Raw genomic sequence first — 21,069 nt, 5'->3', positions numbered from 1 at the left:
CCATAAACACACACACACTTTTGAAGTTATTCTGGTTATAGACTCAACAGATCTCACAGCTCCTCTGCTGGCCTGGCTGTTCTATTCCAGTACGGCAAGCCCTGAGGTGAAAGGCACACAACAATCAAGCAAAACTGTTAGCCACCATAGACAAGCAAGACAGTGCTACAGTTTTATTTAAGGTAGAAAACCTCTTTGCATCAGTGCAGGATGGAGAACTCAAAAGTTTGGATAGCACCCAAAATTTCTGGCATATTATCCAAAATAACCTTTGGAGTCTGCTAATATTACCTATGAGTAACTTAGAGACCATACACAAGACCCTAAAAGTATCAGCTTGGGGCTGCTAATATTGGACATTTTACTTCTGAGATTCCCCTAGCCCAGACAGATCAATTCTGATTAGTAACAAGAAGAGTCATTTGTTCAAACTTTACACCCTTTATATTAAGTTTAAGTGATTTATAGTTAGCACCATGACAGCTAGGCATCTGGACAAAAAATGAAAAGGTATTCTTGTCAGCAAGTTAAGGAAGTATGGGCTGGATGAATGCACTATAAGGTGGGTAGAAAGTTGGCTAGATTGTCGGGCTCAACGGGTAGTGATCAATGGCTCCATGTCTAGTTGGCAGCCGGTGTCAAGTGGAGTGCCCCAGGGGTCGGTCCTGGGGCCGGTTTTGTTCAATATCTTCATAAATGATCTGGAGGATGGTGTGGATTGCACTCTCAGCAAATTTGCGGATGATACTAAACTGGGAGGAGTGGTAGATATGCTGGAGGGCAGGGATAGGATACAGAGGGACCTAGACAAATTGGAGGATTGGGCCAAAAGAAATCTGATGAGGTTCAATAAGGATAAGTGCAGGGTCCTGCACTTAGGACGGAAGAACCCAATGCACAGCTACAGACTAGGGACCGAATGGCTAGGCAGCAGTTCTGCGGAAAAGGACCTAGGGGTGACAGTGGACGAGAAGCTGGATATGAGTCAGCAGTGTGCCCTTGTTGCCAAGAAGGCCAATGGCATTTTGGGATGTATAAGTAGGGGCATAGCGAGCAGATCGAGGGACGTGATCGTTCCCCTCTGTTTGACATTGGTGAGGCCTCATCTGGAGTACTGTGTCCAGTTTTGGGCCCCACACTACAAAGGATGTGGATAAATTGGAGAGAGTCCAGCGAAGGGCAACAAAAATGATTAGGGGTCTGGAACACATGACTTATGAGGAGAGGCTGAGGGAACTGGGATTGTTTAGTCTGCAGAAGAGAAGAATGAGGGGGGATTTGATAGCTGCTTTCAACTACCTGAGAGGTAGTTCCAGAGAGGATGGTTCTAGACTATTCTCAGTGGTGGAAGAGGACAGGATAAGGAGTAATGGTCTCAAGTTGCAGTGGGGGAGGTTTAGGTTGGATATTAGGAAAAACTTTTTCACTAGGAGGCTGGTGAAACACTGGAATGCGTTGCCTAGGGAGGTGGTGGAATCTCCTTCCTTAGAAGTTTTTAAGGTCAGGCTTGACAAAGCCCTGGCTGGGATGATTTAATTGGGTATGGGTCCTGCTTTTGAGCAGGGGGTTAGACTAGATGACCTCCTGAGGTCCCTTCCAACCCTGATATTCTATAAAGTTATCCAGTGTCATGCAATAGCATTTTATTGCTCCCATTTTAGCAGCCATGTTTTAGGCAATAAGGATGAACATTAACCAACCAAACAAAACTCCCAAACTAAACCCAAATACAGAACCCCTCCATCCATCCTCACTCAATCTTGGAAACAGCCAACAATACTTCCTGGTTAAAAATATCAGAAACTGCTGAAAGCTCTACTAACGTCAATATACAGATATTACCCTTGTCCATTACCAGAGGGACATCAAACACCAGTAATAAAACTGGTCCTGGAAGGTACCCCAGCCTGAAACAAGACCAACAGGGATCCGTGTAATATGTGGAATACAAGAATAAACTGTAGCTGACACTACCACTTTCCCTGTGATATTTTCTTATTAAAAAGAGATGCTGGAGAGAGGATGGTAAGTGGGCAGCTGTTAATGGACAAAATCTATAGTAAAGAACAGAATTATCAGACACATAAATGAACACGATTTGTTGGAGAAGAGCCAACATAGCTTTTGTAAAGGGAAATCATGCCTCAGCAATCTATCAGAATTCTCTGAGGGGGGTCAAACAAACATTTGGACAAGGTTGATCCAATGGATATAGCGTACTTGGACTTTCAGAAAGCCTTTGACCGGGAAAGGCTCCCTCACCAAAGGCTCTTAAGCAAACTAAGCAGTCATGGAATACAAACTCTGACGGGGCAAGGCCAGATGGCTATAGATATATAATATATCTATCTCCGACTGGAGATAGATATATTAGCTCCAGGCTAAACAAATCCCTGGTACCAGGATAAGTGAAATGGCAGCTGCTCCAGGTCAGTTAAGACACCTGGGGCCAATTAAGAATTTTCCAGAAGGCAGGGAGAAGGCTAGGTTGACTGGGACACCTGAAGCCAACCAGGGGCTGGCTGAAACTAGTTAAAAGCCTCCCAGTCAGACAGGTGTGGGTGGATGTCAGGAGCTGTGGGAGGAAGTTGTGCTGTTGGAGAGGCTGAGTAGTACACACCATATCAGGCACAAGGAAGGAGGCCCTGAGCTAAGGGTGAAGTGGGGCTTGAGGAAGTGAGGGCTGCTGTGGGGGAAGTAGCCCAGGGAATTGTACATGTCCTGTTTCTAAAAGGTCAGCCACCATAGCTGATACTATTAGGGTCCCTGGGCTGGAGCCTGGAGTAGAGGGTGGGCCAGGGCTCCCCCCCGATCTTTGCCCCCTGATTAATCACTGAGACTGGGAGACAACAGAGACTGTGCAAGGAAGGATAACTTCTCGTCACCTCCCTTGCTGGCTTATAATGAAAATGGCTCAGTAGACTGTGACCCTTGTCTCTAGAGAAAGAAGGGTTACGTGGAGGGTCACAGTGAGCCTCTGAGGCTAGTGAAATCTTCCAGGAAACACGGGACCCACGGAGGCAAGGACAGAGCTTTGTCACACAGTGAAGGTCTTCTCATGGAAAGACCTGCGCTGTTCAACATATTCATAAATAATATGGAAAAGGAGGTAAACAGTGAGATGGCAAAGTTTCCAAATGATACAAAATAACTCAAGATAAGTCCAAAGCAGACTTTGGAGAGTTACAAAGGGATCTCACAAAAGTGGGTGACTGGGCAACAAAATGGCAAATGAAATTCAATGCTGATAAATGCAAAGTAATGTATACTGGAAAACCTAATCCCAACTATGCATACAAAATGATGGGATCTAAATTAGCTTTTACCACTCAAGATAGATCTTGGAGTCATTATGGATCATTCTCTGAAAACATCCACTCAAATGTACAGCTGCAGTCAAAAAAGCTAACTGAATGTTAGGAACCATTAGGAAAGGGATAGATAATAAAACAAAAAATATGATGCCACTATATAAATACATGGTATGCTCACACCTTAAATACTGCATGCAGTTCTGGTTGCTTCATCTCAAAAAATATATTAGAAATGGAAAAGGCACAGAGAAGGGCAACAAAAATAAGTAGGAGTATGAAACAGCTTCCATATGAGGAGAGATTAAAAACCTGGGACTTTTCAACTTGAAAAAGACACAACTAAGGGGAGAGGGGAGGAATATGATAGAGGTCTATAAAATCACGACTGGTGTGGAGAAAGTAAATAAAGGAAGTGTTATTTACTCCTTCTCATAACACAAGAACTAACGGTCACCAAATGAAATTAATAGGCAGCAGATTTAAACCAAACAAAAGGAAGTATTTCTTCACACAGTGCAGTCAACCTGTGGAACTCTTTGCCAGAGGATGTTTTGAAGGCCAAGACTATAACAGGGTACAAAAAAGAATTAGATATAGTCATGGAGGAAAGGTCCATCAAAGACTATTAGGCAGAATGGCCAGAGGTGCAACCGCATGCTCTGGGTGTCCCTAAACCTCTAATTGCCAGATGCCAGCACTGGACAACAGGGGATGGATCACTTGATGACTGTCCTGTTCTGTTCATTCCCTTTGTAGCATCCGGCATTGGTCACTGTTGGAAGATAGGATACTGAGCTAGATGCACCATTGGTCTGACCCAGTGTAGCCATTCTTACGTTATAAAAAAGGTTTCTTGAACAAAGACCTAGCCAGTACTTGTCTAAATGAGCTGGATATCTGTCCTCCTCAAAAGGAAGCAACATTAATAATGGGATTCAAATCTCCCCTTTGTTCTCAGGCAGATATGAAGGACTAGAGTCAATCTCCAAAGGTAACATTTCCCCAAAAACATCTACACTCAGTAAGCCAAACTGGGAGAATAAACCAGCAAATACCACATCTTTGAAAATCTATTCCTACACTTCTCATGAACGAGCCAGTTCAGCTGAATCTAATCAATCTTATCTTTGAAAAAGATTGACCGTTCCCTTGTGTGGAAACACACAATTTAACTAAATTCTGACAGGAGAAACCATCAGTAACTTGATACACTCCTGAGAGTTGGGATTTCACAGATGCTATGGCTAAGGAGGAAACAAAGTCTCCTCACCTTGATCACTCCAGAAACAGCTAAGAGTTGTCTGTGATGCAACTGATCAGACTTCAGTTAAGCCTTCCACCACTGTTGCTGGACATTGTGTACCATGGTGACTTCTGAGGATGATGGAGGAGGGAGCAGTATTTCAGATGTCCTGGTGTTACTGGTCGTAAAAAAAAAAAAAAAAAAAAAAAAAAAACCCACACCCCTGCCCTTTATAAATTTATACTAGACCACTAAGAAGATATCCCAGTGATTGTGAAGCAATATCCCCAAAACTTTCTGGTATTTTATTGGCTCTCTGTCTCTAAGTACAGAAGTCCAGATCCAATACTCCAGACTAGATCTACTACACTCACAGGAGCAAGGAAAGGACCTGATTTCAGCTAGGAGATAATCTGTGACAACAGGTTATTTCTTAATATCCTATAGTTTCAGTCCCACCATGCAGGTCAAAAACGTGAGTATGCCCACTGATAGTCTCTGTCTCAGTTCTTATCTGGCACTTCCCACAGTTGTCCTAGAGGCCACGCACTCCAAAGAAAACACTTGGACATGCTTTAGTACAGGAGGACCTCAGCTCCCTTCCATGATATGCAACACTGACCACACTAAGCAGTTTGGTTTCGGAAAAATCAGTGCAAAGCGCACACACAATACTTCTGCCAACCATTTTTGTGCCTGCACATTGTGGCCCCTATCTCACAATTGCAGCTACAGCTCCCTAAAAAAGATGCAGAGCATGCCAGTGGGGGCATGGCTGACAACATATACCTCATATTATAGGCATACAATGTATGTACACAGATATATATTGCTGGCATTGGGGTATGGGAGAGAAAGACATGGCGTCCTTTCAGGCAGCTAGCAGCCATGGGAGAGCCAAAAGGGAGCAATGCCTGTATCCTTCTGCCACATTCCATCTTGGTTCCACACATCTTACTACTCTGCACAATGTTGGGAGATAAAAGTTCACCAGGTAGATATCTAATAGAGTATCTTTGTCAATACTGAAAGCTACAAATAGGAACATCCAGTAAGAAAAATAGGGGCACATTTTTTAATTCCTTCATAAGACAGTGAATACAGAAAGCAACTTGGAGGGCCAGAGAGGGAGAACTGTAAATATTTTACTAAAATATATGGACTGTCCCTCCTAACTAGGGATGATTTGCATATATCATACCACTCTCAATTAAGCACCTCCTAAACCCGGTAGTCCTTCCCACTAAAGGAACAGGAGTAAAACTTTAGAATTGATTTTCTCATATTTCAAGTGACTCAAGGCTGAAGCTGAAAAAATGAGGCTTCCTTTGGATATTGCTATACCTATATAAATTCTCAACAGAAATGTACAACAAGACAAAGAAAAGCTGAACAGTTAATAGACCGTCACAGGACAAACCAACAACTTCCCGGCTGAAGCTAATTAAAACCCCAGCAAGGCCTCACATGGTTAACATGTGACTAGAATTCTTTAAACAGTCTTCTTGGGAAGCTTTCAAATGGATTGGTTTAAGCTGCTTTACTGCACTTGTATTTATCTACAAGAAATTTCCAAATGTTCTGAGTACAAGAAAAAGCTTCCTCAAGCTAATACACTGCCTTGTGATACAAGCAATTTTAGCCTTATCTCAAGGTGCCAGGGGCTGAAGTTACACATCTGACCACTAGAAACCATCAGTTAATGGTTCCTTCACAGTCAAACAGAACTGCTCTTGACACACTAGCTGTTCTTGAAAGAATGTTTCATCTGGAAGCCTCACCTAAAGGATTTTTGAAAAAATAAACTGTGCTAAAAACAAAAGTAAAGGCAAGGTTAACACTATACCTCAAGGGAAAATCCAGAGTTGGTTTGGTTGTTTTTCGTTTGTTTTAAAGAGAAGGCCTGCGGTCAAAAAGAAAATCTGTGGGACAGCAGGAAATTGACCCTGGGTCTCCCAAGTCTCAGGTTAGTACCTTAAATGCTAGGCCAGCGATCACCAACCGGTCGATCGCCATCGACTGGTCAATCCTAGAGACTTTCCCAGTCAGTTACAATCTCTGGTGGTGTAGCGGCGCTGCTGCTAAGGCAGGTTCCCAGCCTGCCCCTGCCTCAAGCCACTCCTGGAAGCAGCCAGTGCGGCACCGTGGGGGGTGGGGAGGCAGGGGTCTCGGAGTGTTGCCCCTTGCTGCAAGCACCGCCCCTGCAGCTCCCATTGGCCGGGAACAGGGAACTGTGGCCAATGGGAGCTGTGGGGGTGGTGCCTGCAGCGAGGGGCAGTATGCAGAGCAACATGCCACCCACTGACCCCTCAGGGGCTGCAGAGGGGCTTTGGCCCCTTCCGGGAGTGGCATGGGGTTGGGGCAGGCAAGCAGCCTGCCTTAGCCTCACTGCGCCACCAACCAGGAGATGCCCGAGATAAGTGCCGCCCGGCAGAAGACCACACCGCAACCCCCAGCCCTGAGCCCCCTCCTGGAGCCAGCTCCCCATACCCCCTCCTGCACCCCAAACCTCTGCCCCAGCCCTGAGCCCCCTCCCAGAGCCAGCACCCCATAACCCCTCCTGCACCCCAAACCCCTGCCCCAGCCCTGACCTGACCCCTTCCCCCCCCGAGCAGCACCCCATACCCCCTCCTGCACCCCAATGCTCTGCCCCAGCCTGGAGCCCCCTACTGCACCCGAACTCCCTCCCAGAGCTTTCACCCCTCACCCCCTCCTGTACCCCAATACCTGCCCCAGGCTCAGCCTGGAGCTCCTTCCCACACTGCGAACCCCTTGGCCCCAGCCCAGAGCCCATACCCCACCCCCGCGAACTCCAACCCCACGCCCCAGCCTGGCTAAAGCGATTGAGGGTGGGGGAGAGTGAAGGGGTAGGGCAGATTCTGGGTTGCTCTTAATAATTCAAAAAGCGATCTTGGGCATAAAAAGGTTGGAGACCACTGTGCTATATCACGCTTTTTCTGAGTGTGAAAGTAGTAATAATAAGCAGGTTTCTTTCAGAAGACAGACACTTCTGCACTTTATTTAAAACAAACCAAAAAAACCCTATATAAATGTGAAAAACTAGACAATGGAATGTTAAACTTACAAAATCAAGTACTCAAGAGTCAGGAAACCCCTAAAAAGAGTTAAACTTTTTCTTACATTAGCTTGACCACATTGTAGATCCTGTATATTTCAAGATACCCATTAATGACTACCTATAATTAGGTGAAAGTTGTTGTTAACAAAATGGCAGGAATAGAAGATACTCACATTCTACATTCACACTGTGGCAGAAATCCTCACTTTTAATGTTTCCTGACTTCAGTGTTTGATTTTGCAAACTTAACACTGAAACAACCCTAGGTCTTCTGCCTTTACTTTCCATAGCTATGGGGGTTTGTTTTTTTTCTCCCTGCCCAATAAAATAAGAAGCGGGGAGAAGAGATAAAGCTATAACCTTATGCAACATTTTAGGGGAGAAAATACAGAACATCTTTTTACCCAACTGAAACAGAAGGGTGACCAACATTCTCGTTTTTACAGTAGAATTTGAGGCTTAGAGAAGTTAAGTGACTCGTCTAAGGTCATACACAAATCTATACCAGCAAGGGGAATAAAAATAAAGGTTATTTTGACTCCCAGTATATGGTCTTAGCAACTCGGTTACAATACCTCAATAAATGGAAGAATTTTTTTCCTACAGATCTTACACTTTTTAAAAAGCATTAAATATAGAAAAATTAGCTACTGTCATATCCCAAATTACAGAACCATGTGAACAGTAACTTCATAACACTATTTGAAAAGTTATCTGAAAACACTTTGTCCCTCATAGTTTAGGCTCTATCTGCACTGGAAGCACAACAATTTTGGAAGAAATCAGTTCCATCACAGTTGTTCCATAACCAGTCACAACACAGTTCCATACTGTTGTTTTCCTATAAATAACTAACTTTATGTCCAAAAGTAATCTAGAAGAGAAGATGTGTTAAGAATGAATCCAGACCATCTGCTACGGGAGGCATGCCATTGGGTGGCTGGAGAACATGCAAAAGGGATGATTGAGAGATTCCCTCCATTGAACGTTAGACAGGGAAAACTTATGGGATTTAACAAAAGCCGTCATGCAAAGAGCAGCCCGGGATAGGCAGAGTCTTGTTCGTGTTCGGATGTCTGATGGTGCAGGAAGGTTTGAGATTCGGTATAGCCAAAACGTTAGCTATGGTTCCATTTTTAATCTGTTCTTCACCTTCAGAATAGCAGGAGTGTCAAACTATGTTTCCTATTTTTGCTAAAGTTCTCTATGGAGGTCCAGAAGAAGCAAATTCTCCATTCTTAAATGAAGGGGCAAGACTTTTGAGTATTTAATCAAAGACTTCTTCTTCAGGAGTATGACAAACGAGATTTAAGAGGGGCGAAAACCCACCACAAAAGAGCTTTAAGTAATCTGAATAAAAAGCCTTCTCCCCTCTAATCAGGTTTCTTCCTTGGTAACTGTGAGCTCATAATCCTATCATTTCTCAAGTTGTCCAGAGAATCTTCCAGGAAGAAGAGGGTAGACAAGTACTGAATTTATAAAGTAAAAAACCAAGGAGAGGAAACTTCATTTCCTCACACACATTTCTTCCCCAGAGCGGAGCTAAAAACAAAAAAATAACTTTCAGACCTGTTTAAAAATACACTGCACAGAAACAAAAAGAAAAAGGCAAAACCCATTTACACCTCTTTGCAAGGTCACTTTCAAGGTCCCATGGACACTATAAAACAGAACAGTATTGTGACTGGGTCCCCTCACACAGCTGTATTTGAAGTTCTGATGGAACCATAGATAGTTTGTGAGTAACTTCTTATATTAGCCAGAGCGAGTATAAATTTTAGAGCTTTCATTACTGCTTCTTCATTAAGGGATTCAACAGATACACAGGCTGTTCATGCCAATTTACTGAAGTAGTTTAAATGGAAGTGAACCATTTTGCTCTCTGCATTTGTATTTTCATCTTATAAATGGTTTCTGTCACTTTACAAGGAATCATCCTGCAGGCACTCATTGTCATATGAAGTGAAATCCCACTCCCCCTTCCACCAAAGCTGACTGTTAAACTTGTGACATCAGAGGAAAAAAAGCAAGAAACATTTACAGTTACGGGCCCAAAACAGCATGTTTTCCCAATAGCCAGACATAAAAAGCTGGTACCATCTGTGTTGTGAAGACGCTGCGTACGAATCCAATTTAACTGCTTGTTTTGTTTCTTTCAATACATCAAACCTAACTTTATTTTAACACTACATGCACTCTCAAAAATATAATCAGAAGCGTTTACATTCTATGGGGCACAATTTTATGTATTAGAATTCATTTTTCTGGGTGCCAACCTGGTCTCTACTGATGTATGCAAGTTATTTGTACAGTGCATAAAAGAAACACATTCAAATGTGAGTCCGTGGCTGTTAATTTCACCATCCTTTCTGTGTTCGCCACTGGAAGTTATGTTGTTAACCTAAGTCAGATTTTCATATTTGCTAAAGTGCTCAAATGATTCAGCAGTCAGTCTCAGTTACAAAATAACTCAGGCAGTTAGGAGCCTTAGTCACTTAAATTATACCCTAAAATCCCTGCTTTAGGAACTGATTTTTTCTTGTCAGAATTACAAACCCCCTCTCCCTTCCCCACCCCAAAACCCCCCTTCAAGTGCATGAAGAGGTCCACCAACCAAACAATACAAAGCTACAGCTACGAAGTTTAAGATTGTGTCCCCTCAAGTCCCAAGGCTAGGGGCTTGCACTTGATACAAAGTTATGCCACAATACTCCATGCCTTCAAAAAACTTCTCTGTTATCCATCAAGATAGTTGCAGCTTGCACATTAAAACAGTTTCAGTAAAAGTCCAGGTTTATTATGTGTACTGGACCATAGGTGTGCTTGTCCCTTTAAGAACAAATCAAATAAGAAGTCCTTGCTCCAAAGAGATTATACAACAAAAGACAACAACAAAGAAGCGGGGACAGAGGATGAGGATTATAGCAATAACATCAGGTGGTATACTTGTTACCATCATGCTGGTTCATTTTTAAAAGAAATATTTGATTCCACTGGGCTTTGGGATAGTATCAGGAGAGAGATGACTTGGAGGTCAGCCATAAATGTCACTTTTAAAATATAACTGCTAACCACGATTAATGTAGTACTTAGTTCGGAAGAGAAAGTCTCTTTGTAGTTACTGCCAATACATTAGAGCAGGGACAGCAAATGGAGGACAATTAACGCAGACTCCAGGGTTCATTGGCCTAGATCAGGAGTTCTCAAACTTCATTGCACTATGACCCCCCTTCTGACAACAAAAATTACTACCTGGCCCCAGGAGGGGGGACTGAAGCCTGAGCCTGCCCGAGCCCCACTGTCCTGGGTAGGGGGGCTAAAGACGAATCCTAAGCCCCACTGCCCCAGATGGGGAGCAGGGGTCAAAGCCAAAGCTCAAGGGCTTCAGCCCCAGGCAGGGGACCTGTAAGCCTGAGCCCCTCCACCAAGGGCTGAAATCCTCATGCTTCAGCCACAGGCAGTGGGCTTGGGTCCCAGGCCCCAGCAAATCTAACGCCAGCCTTGGCAACCCCATCAAAATGGGGCTGCGACCCACTCTGGGGTCCCGACCAACAGTTTAAGAACCACTGACCTAGACAAATGGGAAAATGCCTGCTACTCATGCAGTCAGTCACATGTACTGAGCCCAAGATTTCCAGAAGTGTGCCCCTAAAGTGCTGGCTGTGTCAAAATGACTCCAGTGCAGGGAGCCATGCACTTTTGAAAACCAGGCCACTTGTATAGGTACCTAAATGTTAAAGTCTTGGCCTAAACTCTCCACTGCCCTAGGCATCTTCCTGTTCTTTCATATAATATATACCCAATGCTGGTGGTATTTCCCCTTATCAATGCAACATACTACTCCCATTACTGGAAGTAATATAAATATAACAAGGGAAGACAGGATCCTCTGAATAGCATTAGCATGGGAAATAAGTCAGCTAAAGTAATATTTTCACCTCTAATTTCATTCCCTTTATTTGCAATCATCTTGCTTCGAACATACATTCTGGGCAACATTGGGAGACATCATTTTTAGCGAGGAGTCCGGTGGCACCTTATAGACTAACATATTTATTAGGGCATAAGCTTTCGTGGGTAAAAAACCCACTTCTTCAGATGCATGGAGTGAAAATACTGACACAGTATATTTCTTGTGTCAGTATATTTATGCCTGTATCTCTAATTTTCACTCCATGCACCTGAAGAAGAGGGGTTTTTTTTACCCAAGAAAGCTTATGCCCAAATAAATGTGTTAGTCTATAAGGTGCCATCGGACTCCTCATTGTTTTTGTGGATATAGACTAACACGGCTACCCCTCTGATACTTGGCATAATTTTTGTGTCATTTGAAGATAATTACTACCATGCCCAACCAATTGCTGCAAAAGTTAAACTTACTTTCTAAATATATATTTTAAATGTGGTTTGCTTCCTTAACTTTCCTTCTTAAAAGTTCAGCCTTGATGTAACTTCTCACTCCTGACCAAATAGTAGACAAGTTAGAAATTATTCCATAAATATTAAATGTTAAGCAAGCTATTGCAATAAGACACTTAATATGAATTAAGCTTTGCATTTGGGAACAGAGAGAAAAAAATACTTTCCAAATTAATAAATATTTTTCCTTTCTTCTCCTATTGCTCTCAAACTGAAAGCAAGGTGGATTGTACATTTATGCAACATCCCGAATAACTGCATGAAATGGTAAGCTTCAAAGACATTAAATAAAAATGTAAGCTGCTGTTAGTTGTAGTAATCCATCTCTTTCTATTGTTAGCCGTCTGAGGAAGAAAGAGACAATGACAACCAAAGCAGTTACTAATCCAACCTGCATATGTTAAACTTGTCGGGAATACCGAGGGGAGGGTTCACTGGCACACACCATGCTCTTTAGTCTTGGTATTCTCAGGTATAGAAAACAAAATATCTGCATGTCAGCTTGTTCTCCATCAATAATATCTGACATAAGTTTAACTACTTTAAATTTGTTTCTAATGTCTCTCCAAAAAACTTAGCATTTCTAGGACACTTACATTTTTTTGCAGTGTGGGCATTTTGCCAAAGTGTTAAACCTCAATTCCATCCACTGTAAAAGAGAAAAGAAACAAAAGTTGAAAAAAACCTCTAGCCTGAGAAAGTGTTTATTTTACTTCATGTTAAATGTCACTGGGGATCACTGCAAAAACATTTTGCTTCTCATGCTTTAATCTGACTTGTTTCTTGTTTTATTCCGTACATGGGATGCCCTTTTGCCAGCAACAACGCTGCACTCCTTGGATTGGGATTTCCATGTTAAATAATTTCCCATGACTTGCCTAACTGTTACGAGCTTGTTTGACGTAGCCTGGGTTCCATTTACAACAGCAGAGAATGCAATGTAGTATAATTAATCAGGTCATTTCTCCCAATCCTGAAACTACGAACACCCTCTGAACCAGAACAAGTGTATTTTCTTTGGAACATCCCTCTGTTCAAAATATTATTCATGTAGTTTCTAATGAAGCTTCCTCTCCCCCCATTTTTACCTTTTAACCTCTTTTCTTGATAATCAGCTTTAATATTTTTTGCATGCAGTGATTCAGTAAAGGGAAAGAAACAGAACTGATTCATTTTGAGGAGAAAGGCAATGTGTTGTGCATTTTCTAACAGAGACCATTTAAAAAGAATCAGTTTTATATTATCAAGAGAAACACAACAGTAAATTCAGAATGCTCCATATAGAAAATAAAAGCAAAATCCCATTTGTGATACAGCCCTTACAAAGGGAACAATATTGACATAGTTACAGATAGTGTAGCAAACACAAGGTCTCACATATTAAATCTGAACCAGCAATAATTACAATGCTATTCTGTGTCAAAACACAATGGTTACTACTAGAGTGGTTCCAGCAAGTTTCTCTTAACCAGCGGAGATAGGAATTGTTTTTCTGTGAACCTTGTTAGTGCACTGGACAGGGGTCTGATGTGTTAGCATTGTTCTGTCAGCACCGTTATCAGACAAAAAATCCCTGTTCACATTAGTCAGGGAAAAGTGTAAAATGTTTGCTGGTGTGAAATGGAGGTAGCAAGTAAGAATTCACAGTCCTATATATCTCCTGAACATGCAACCTATTGTCCTACTGCTCCTCTCATACACATAAGGCCCCATATCTACAATGGGAGCAGAACAACACTTGACAACTATTTCCCAACATGTCTAGCATAATTTGTCTGCCCGGCCCCCTCCACCCTGAGAATTCAGGCAACTGTCATGCTACAAATTCCCAGTAAGTCTATAGCATAGCTTCTGAAGACTATGGCCTTGATGCTTATCTCCATGTAAAATCAGGAGTAACTCTACTGAAGTGAGTGGCAGTATATCGGTGCAAACCGGCTATAAAAAAAGATCTAACCAAGGCCCTATAATTATACTGCATGTAAATGCAAGCAACACCACAACAGCATTTAAATGCGTGAAGAATGCTTTTACACATACTTAGAAGGTCTAATGTGGAAAAGGCCTAAATAGATTCCTGATCATCTCACTCAGATGGATTTCTGTTAATAAGCCATGTGAGACCACTAGCACACACATCAATCATTGAAACATCAGAAGGAAGAGGACCTGGAGTTCCAGTTTCTCGAGGAATAAGTGTTCTTACTGTGTCACGGTTATAATTTAAAATCCCTCTGGGGAAATAGGTGAGATTGGTTATCAGAGTCACAATTTTCTACGGTAACCTGGGGTCAGAGAGAATTCTGATAAAAATAAGTGTGCCTTGGTGACAATGAAGTTAAGACTACAAAAGTTTCTTCATGGATGTTTTTGTTGCAAGGATACCAGCTTCATTTTATATCTTCAGCATTAATTTAAGATGTTTTTATCCTATCTATAGTCGATATGCTGCTGACACATCCCACTTTTGTTTTCATTCAGTCTTTATATTTTGATTGGTACCATTAGCAGGATTTACGAATTTGTTAATTTATTTTTTCTTCTGATACACCTCTGAAATACTTCATTAGCCATGGGAAAAGTAAAGAGTGCAACTTGTGTGTAAGCCAGACTCCTACGTCTTTTCACAAACATGCCTTGGCTCTAATCTTGAATAGCAGCTTTCTCCTTCCACTGAGAGCATTAACTGGAGTGTTTTATTGGTTATTTTAACTGAAATGAATTTTGCCAATCTGACATCCAATACCAACACTTTACAGTAGTTTTATGCACACAGTTCATTTATGAGAAGAAAATCAAAACAAAGTCTTACATTTCAGAGAAATCTGCATTCATTCACTAAACTATTCTAAACATAGAGGGACCGAGTCTCATTTACACCAAGACCCCTTTTCCCCACTCTGACAGAGTAATTTCCACACACCTCAGGGTTTCTTTATGCTGTCAGAATAATGTGAATGGGCTTCACTGTAGGTGGGAATCAGGCCCACAGCACTGGTAGCACAGTACTAGTAGTAGTATACATTTCTGTCACGTGGGATTTAACTCTCCATGTTTAACTCCCAACTCACATACTACTCCACCAATTGACCCTTTAAGTTTGTTTTGTTCCGAAGGGTTCATTTAGAACATTAATTTATAGCTTTCACACTCAGCCATCAAGTTTTAGAAAAGATCTATCACCGTTTGCCCCCTCCAGGATCCAAGTGGAAACTGAGAATATATAAATCCCTCATGTATCTACAACACCTTGCATCTACACATCTTGATGCATTTTAGAAACACTAATTATGTCTCAACACTTCTGTGATGTGGGTGAATCTAGGTACTCAGATACTACATTGCTGGGGGCAACAGAAGTTTAGATGAATGAACTAAAGCACAGACGAGCCAAGTGACTTTCAGAACTGTCAGTGCTGGAGTTGGGAATAGAATTCAAGAGACCCAACTCCCATAGCCCTGCTTAAAATTGCTATCTGGCACTCCCAGATACTGGAACCAAATCTCTACTCCATTATTCCAGCTTTACCTGTTTAATTCCACTGACTTCAATGGTGTTAGAATGGCATAAAACTGGTGTAAAGTACTGGAGAATCAGGACCATTAACTCCATTTGCAAAGTTAGGTGCATTTCATTACATGAAGAACATTAACGAATAATCTTATAATTAAATATAGCCTAGAAAGCATATAAATATGCCCATTCATTAAGAGATTAGAGCTACTGAACAGGAGTATATTAAAACCTTTTAAAGGACAAAAAGATTAACTTAATCTACTCCATTTTAAGGGGGGGGGGACACACAAATAATTTTACTACAGTTTAACTGAACACAAATTCATGAGATTTTTACTATATGCCTTTTTCCCCAGTCACTGCAGTTCTTAGAATAATTAAGATCCAAGAATACATGTGGCACAATACAAGACAAAAAGGAGGATGGTATTAATGAACTTACTAAGGGTCTGATCCTGCACACATTTATACAAGTGAGTGGCTCCATCAAGCTCAATGGAACCACTCATGTTTAACCGTTTGCTCTATCACAGGGGTCTCAAACACACAGCCCACAGAGTGATTTGCTGCGGCCCACCAAGCTCCCCTCACCCCCCGGAGTTATTTCCTGTGGCCACCAAGCTCCCCTCCCCCCTCCCGCGCACTGCATCCCTGTTCCTCTGCCTACCTCCAGGCGCTTCCCGCCACCAAACAACTGTTTGGCAGTGCTTAGCACTTTCCGGGGGGGGAGGGGGAGCAGGGAGCCGCACGCTCAGGAGAGGAGGCGGAGAAGATGTGGGGCAGGGGCAGGGATTTGGGGAAGTGGTTGGAATGGGGGCGGGGAAGGGGGCAAGGGGAGGGGCTTTTGTATGTTTGTATGAACAGGTGTCTGTGATGCAGCCCTTGGGCCAATGTATTAGTCCTCATGTGGCACTCGTGGCGATTTGAGTTTGAGATCAGATCCTAAAAGACACAACGGAGAAAACAGAAGACACGGGAAAGCAATGGACAGAGGAAAGGCTGTTCTTGGAGTTTTTACAGGTAGAATCCAAAGTGGAAATGAAGATAGTCTCATAAGGTTTGTTGCTTAATTTTACAGACTGGAAGGCCTGAGTCTTGCCACCCTTAAGGCACAACGTGAAACTTGTCCATTCACAGAAGATTTTCTTCAAAAATGACAACTATGAACAGCCAGCACAATCTTCTTCTAGAAACATACCAATGAGAACTACCCCACTTAGCAAGTGGTGAAATTAATGAAGGAATGTAACGTATGGTTCTTTTGCATGAAATAATGTTTTTCTTGACTCTGTATATATTGCCTATAAGCTACAGTGATGGTGTAAAGATGGTGACGAGACTGGCTTTGTGTTAAATTGCTAAAAAAAATTCTTGATACTTAATTTTTCATTCTCTCCCCCACATTATCTTTTTCATCTTGCATTTAGCCACTTTAGTGTTACAGAGCCACCAACCAGTGAATCGGGTTAGAGTTTTACAACAGATTAAAAACAAAACCTCAGTATCCTAAGCATGTGATGAGAACAAAGACCCACTCATCTGATAGTTCAGCTACTCCATTTCGCTTAGAAATAAAAGAAGAAAACACCCATTTCTGAATCTCCACTGAGACTGTGGAAAGTGGAAAACTGCAGAAAAATCATGGTGATGTTTTCCAGTCAATGGTGCTCACTGCAAATCTGAGTTTCTCAGGCAGTATTAACCATTTTTTGTTTTTAAACTTGTGAGGCAATGTTGTAAACAGTACATTAGGTACCAGGAAGGGCAAATCACTGAACTGCCCCACCTACTTCAACTCCACCCACCCACCCCCATACCACCCCCGCAACAAAAAAGTGTTTGCAGTACATTTAAAATGGAAATCAAACATGAAACTGTCATCCTGACATGAAATAGATTCAGACTGCGAAATTCAGATTCTCTTAGGAGCCAATGAATGGAGGTATGAGAGTGCAGGGAGGTTGTTTTAAAGTAAATTCTAATGTTAGTGTGTACTGGTTATCTTAACAGGTAATTAAGCCTACTGTTTTAAAACAAAGTCATTGATTTAAATTACAGACTCTACCTTAAAACAACACTGCAATGGTGTTTGTTTTAAGATTCTACTAAAACCTGAGTTTTCTCTCAGCCATAATTTGCCTCATGAGATTTGGTCTCATGCTGGGAAATACCATTTCTCTCATTAAAGTAGAAGCTTTTGCCGAGACAATAGCCCCATTCACTGAATGGACGTACTGAAATACTGATGGGAATGTCATCTTATGAAAATGTATTTCAACTACAGATGACGTATTTAAAGAAAAACTTCAATGAGTAAATCAGTACAGGGGCACAGTCAACATGAAAACCACATCTGCCTAGAATACTACATCAGGTAAAAGGTTAAGTAACACCTAAGATAACTACAACAGAAAGAAGAAAAAGGTATTTTAAACATTTGACTTCAAGCATTTGATAAACTTTATGTAGAGTCAATTACCCTCTTTCTGAAAGAACCCTCATAAGCATCTGTCAAGGTTCCTCCCCCACTCTGAACTCTAGGGTACAGATGTGGGGACCTGCATGAAAACCTCCGAAGCTTACTTTCACCAGCTTAGGTTAAAATTTCCCCAAGGCACAAGTTAATTTTAGCCTTTGTCCCTGGATCTCCACTGCCACCACCAAACTCTAACTGGGTTTACTGGGAAACCCAGTTTGGACACGTCTTTCCCCCCAAAATCCTCCCAACCCTTGCACCCCACTTCCTGGGGAAGGTTTGGCAAAAATCCTCACCAATTTGCATAGGTGACCACAGACCCAAACCCTTGGATCTGAGAACAATGAAAAAGCAGTTTTCTTACAAGAAGACTTTTAATAGAAATAAAGGAATCACCTCTGTAAAATCAGGATGGTAGATACCTTACAGGGTAATTAGATTCAAAACATAGAGAATCCCTCTAGGCAAAACCTTAAGTTACAAACAAGACACACAGACAGGAATAGTCATTCTATTCAGCACAGTTCTTTTCTCAGCCATTTAAAGAAATCATAATCTAACACGTACCTAGCTAGATTACTTACTAAAAGTTCTAAGACTCCATTCCTGGTCTATCCCAGGCAAAAGCAGCATACAGACAGACACAGACCCTTTGTTTCTCTCCCTCCTCCCAACTTTTGAAAGTATCTTGTCTCTTCATTGGTCATTTTGGTCAGGTGCCAGCGAGGTTACCTTTAGCTTCTTAACCCTTTACAGGTGAGAGGAGTTTTCCTCTGGCCAGGAGGGATTTTAAAGGGGTTTACCCTTCCCTTTATATTTATGACAGCATCCCTATGGAAAAGAAAATCCTTTCACATGCTTTAAATACTATGTCCTGGTTTTCTTTAATTTTGTTTATTTATTTAAGCCTAGTCTCTCAGAAACTCTTGTTTTTAAATTAGTCAGTTTCAAGATTATCAAGTTGACAGTTTCCCTTAACTTTACAGAACAAGCTTTGGGCCATATTTTAACCAGCTGTAAATACTGTATATACCCATGGATCAATAAACACTGCTATATTAAAAAAAATACCTAAAACACTTCAAATGATACTTTTTCAGGCGGCACAGTCAGAGATCAGAGATTTTGAACTTTGACTCCTACTTCCCAGACCTAAGCACTAGCACACAAAAGGCTCTTGCAATTTCTGGTGTATATGTCTACCCTATTGTCTAGTGAGAAGCAATGAGAGAAAGTCTAGTGGACACAATGGCAGCAACTGCTGGCACCTTAACTACACCACTGTAGACATGTATTGGTGTAACTAAACCAGTTTTAGTGGAAATTTCTGACTAATAAGGTCTACTATAGGTACTACTCAAGAGACTGGACCTGAAGAGGCATTTGCTGGGTCTCCAGAGGTAAGCAGAGGGCTTTGGGACTATTTACACATCCAGAGGACCCACCTACAAGATGGTGGTCTTTGGGACTATTTACACATCCAGAGGACCCACCTACAAGATGGCGGTCTGATTCTATCTGTGACACTGGCACAGCAGGTGCCAGTGTAACCCATGTGCCCAATAGAGAGAGATGTCTTTAAGAGATCTGCAGAGAACAGGGGGGTGGGCAGGAATGAGTTGTGTCAGGGTCATTATTGCTAGGCAGATGCACCATTAGCACTCCACACTCAGAAGTTTCTGGAATTGGGTGTTGTAGTTTTGGATATGCTCAATAGGTCCCCTGTAACTGGACTCTACTTGCCCCCATGGAGTCTGTCAGGGCAGCTGCTTTACAAAAGGCACGTGTCCTGTGCGGACTGGGAGAAGCTGAGCCACACGAGCAGAAAGCAGACTGGTTTTCTCTAACTCTGAATCACTTTACAGCAGGTTAGTGATATTGTTAACCCTCCCAACAGGGAAGCCCTGGCAATGTTAATTACAGAAGGGGGAAATTGGGAGGGAAACTAATTTCTTTTATATTAATTGTAAACTTCGAATGCTATATGATTTTAGTTAAACTGTTTTAGTTATATTGTCTCAACTAGTATGATTCACCAACTCTTCTCCTATTGAAATGTGATGGTGGGGAAAGAGTCCGTTATATTTTGCTGTTCTCCGTTCTGGTTGTTTTTTTTTTTTTTTAACGTATATACTTAAACTGAGTAGTTGGTTAATTAGTCAGCTGATTAGCTAACTGAGTGATTTCAGCAGAGGAGAAGGAAGAGTCTGCACGGACTCCAGCTGGAGGTTTCTACAAGCAAGAGAAGAGATGATGTTGTTGCAGTGCTTTTGACTCAGCAGAATGTATAGATTGTAGTGATCAAAGACTAATTGAGACTCAGGTGAACACAGCCTACGCTTTTGGGAACTCTTGAGTTTCTTCTCACTGTGTTTCTGTGGGGACTGACCTGTTTAGATTTAATTTGTTTTCTTTATTTATGTTTATGTAGAACTATGAAGATAATGTCTGAGGATTATAAAGTAGCCAAGTTATGTTATTTATTATTATTGTTGTTGCTTTATTATAAGATTTTATAACAAATCTGTACTTAAGAATTAAGTGTCATTCCTTTTGTTCTTTTGGATTTGGTTGTGGGGAGGTTAACGCTGTGCAGTCCTTCCTGAAAATCCTCAATGACTGAATTCTGGGTCTCCATGTGCTTTTCTGAGGGACTTATTTTTAGGCACTAGGAGAAGGGTAGTGAAACTTGTAACCTTTGGGTGGGCTTGGGTTTAAACAGCTTGTGCCAAGGTCTCAGCTGAACACTGACAAATGCATAGCAGGAAAGCAGTCTGGCTCATCCATGTATTATTAAAATAGGTATTAGATTTATAAAAATGTGTTCAGACTTCATGAAATACTTGTGAGTTGCTGCATGTATTATTCTCACTTATAATATCTGTATCCCATGTTATAAAGGTAATATTTAAGTGTTTGCTCAGTAACTATAAAAAAGAATTATTTGCTCTGCAACTGTAAACCAAGTCAGGAAAAAAGCATTACTCAGGGCATGGCTACACTTGCAGATGTAGAGCGCCG

The 21,069-nt window shown here is 41.7% G+C and overlaps 1 protein-coding gene across 1 annotated transcript in view; it reads right to left on the bottom strand.

The window, feature by feature from the left end:
* The window catches only part of PIP4P2 (phosphatidylinositol-4,5-bisphosphate 4-phosphatase 2), a 60,624-nt gene that overhangs the window by 15,407 nt on the left and 24,148 nt on the right, over positions 1-21,069 (bottom strand). The window contains exon 5 of the mRNA XM_077808930.1: positions 12,652-12,704. Coding sequence (XP_077665056.1) covers positions 12,652-12,704 — 53 coding nt within the window. The remainder of the gene's footprint in view (positions 1-12,651; positions 12,705-21,069) is intronic.

Source organism: Eretmochelys imbricata, chromosome 2 (genome assembly GCF_965152235.1).
Source record: "Eretmochelys imbricata isolate rEreImb1 chromosome 2, rEreImb1.hap1, whole genome shotgun sequence".
Taxonomy (NCBI): domain Eukaryota; kingdom Metazoa; phylum Chordata; order Testudines; family Cheloniidae; genus Eretmochelys; species Eretmochelys imbricata.
Note: the sequence above shows the minus strand (reverse complement) of the source record. Positions and strands in the feature narration are given on the sequence as shown.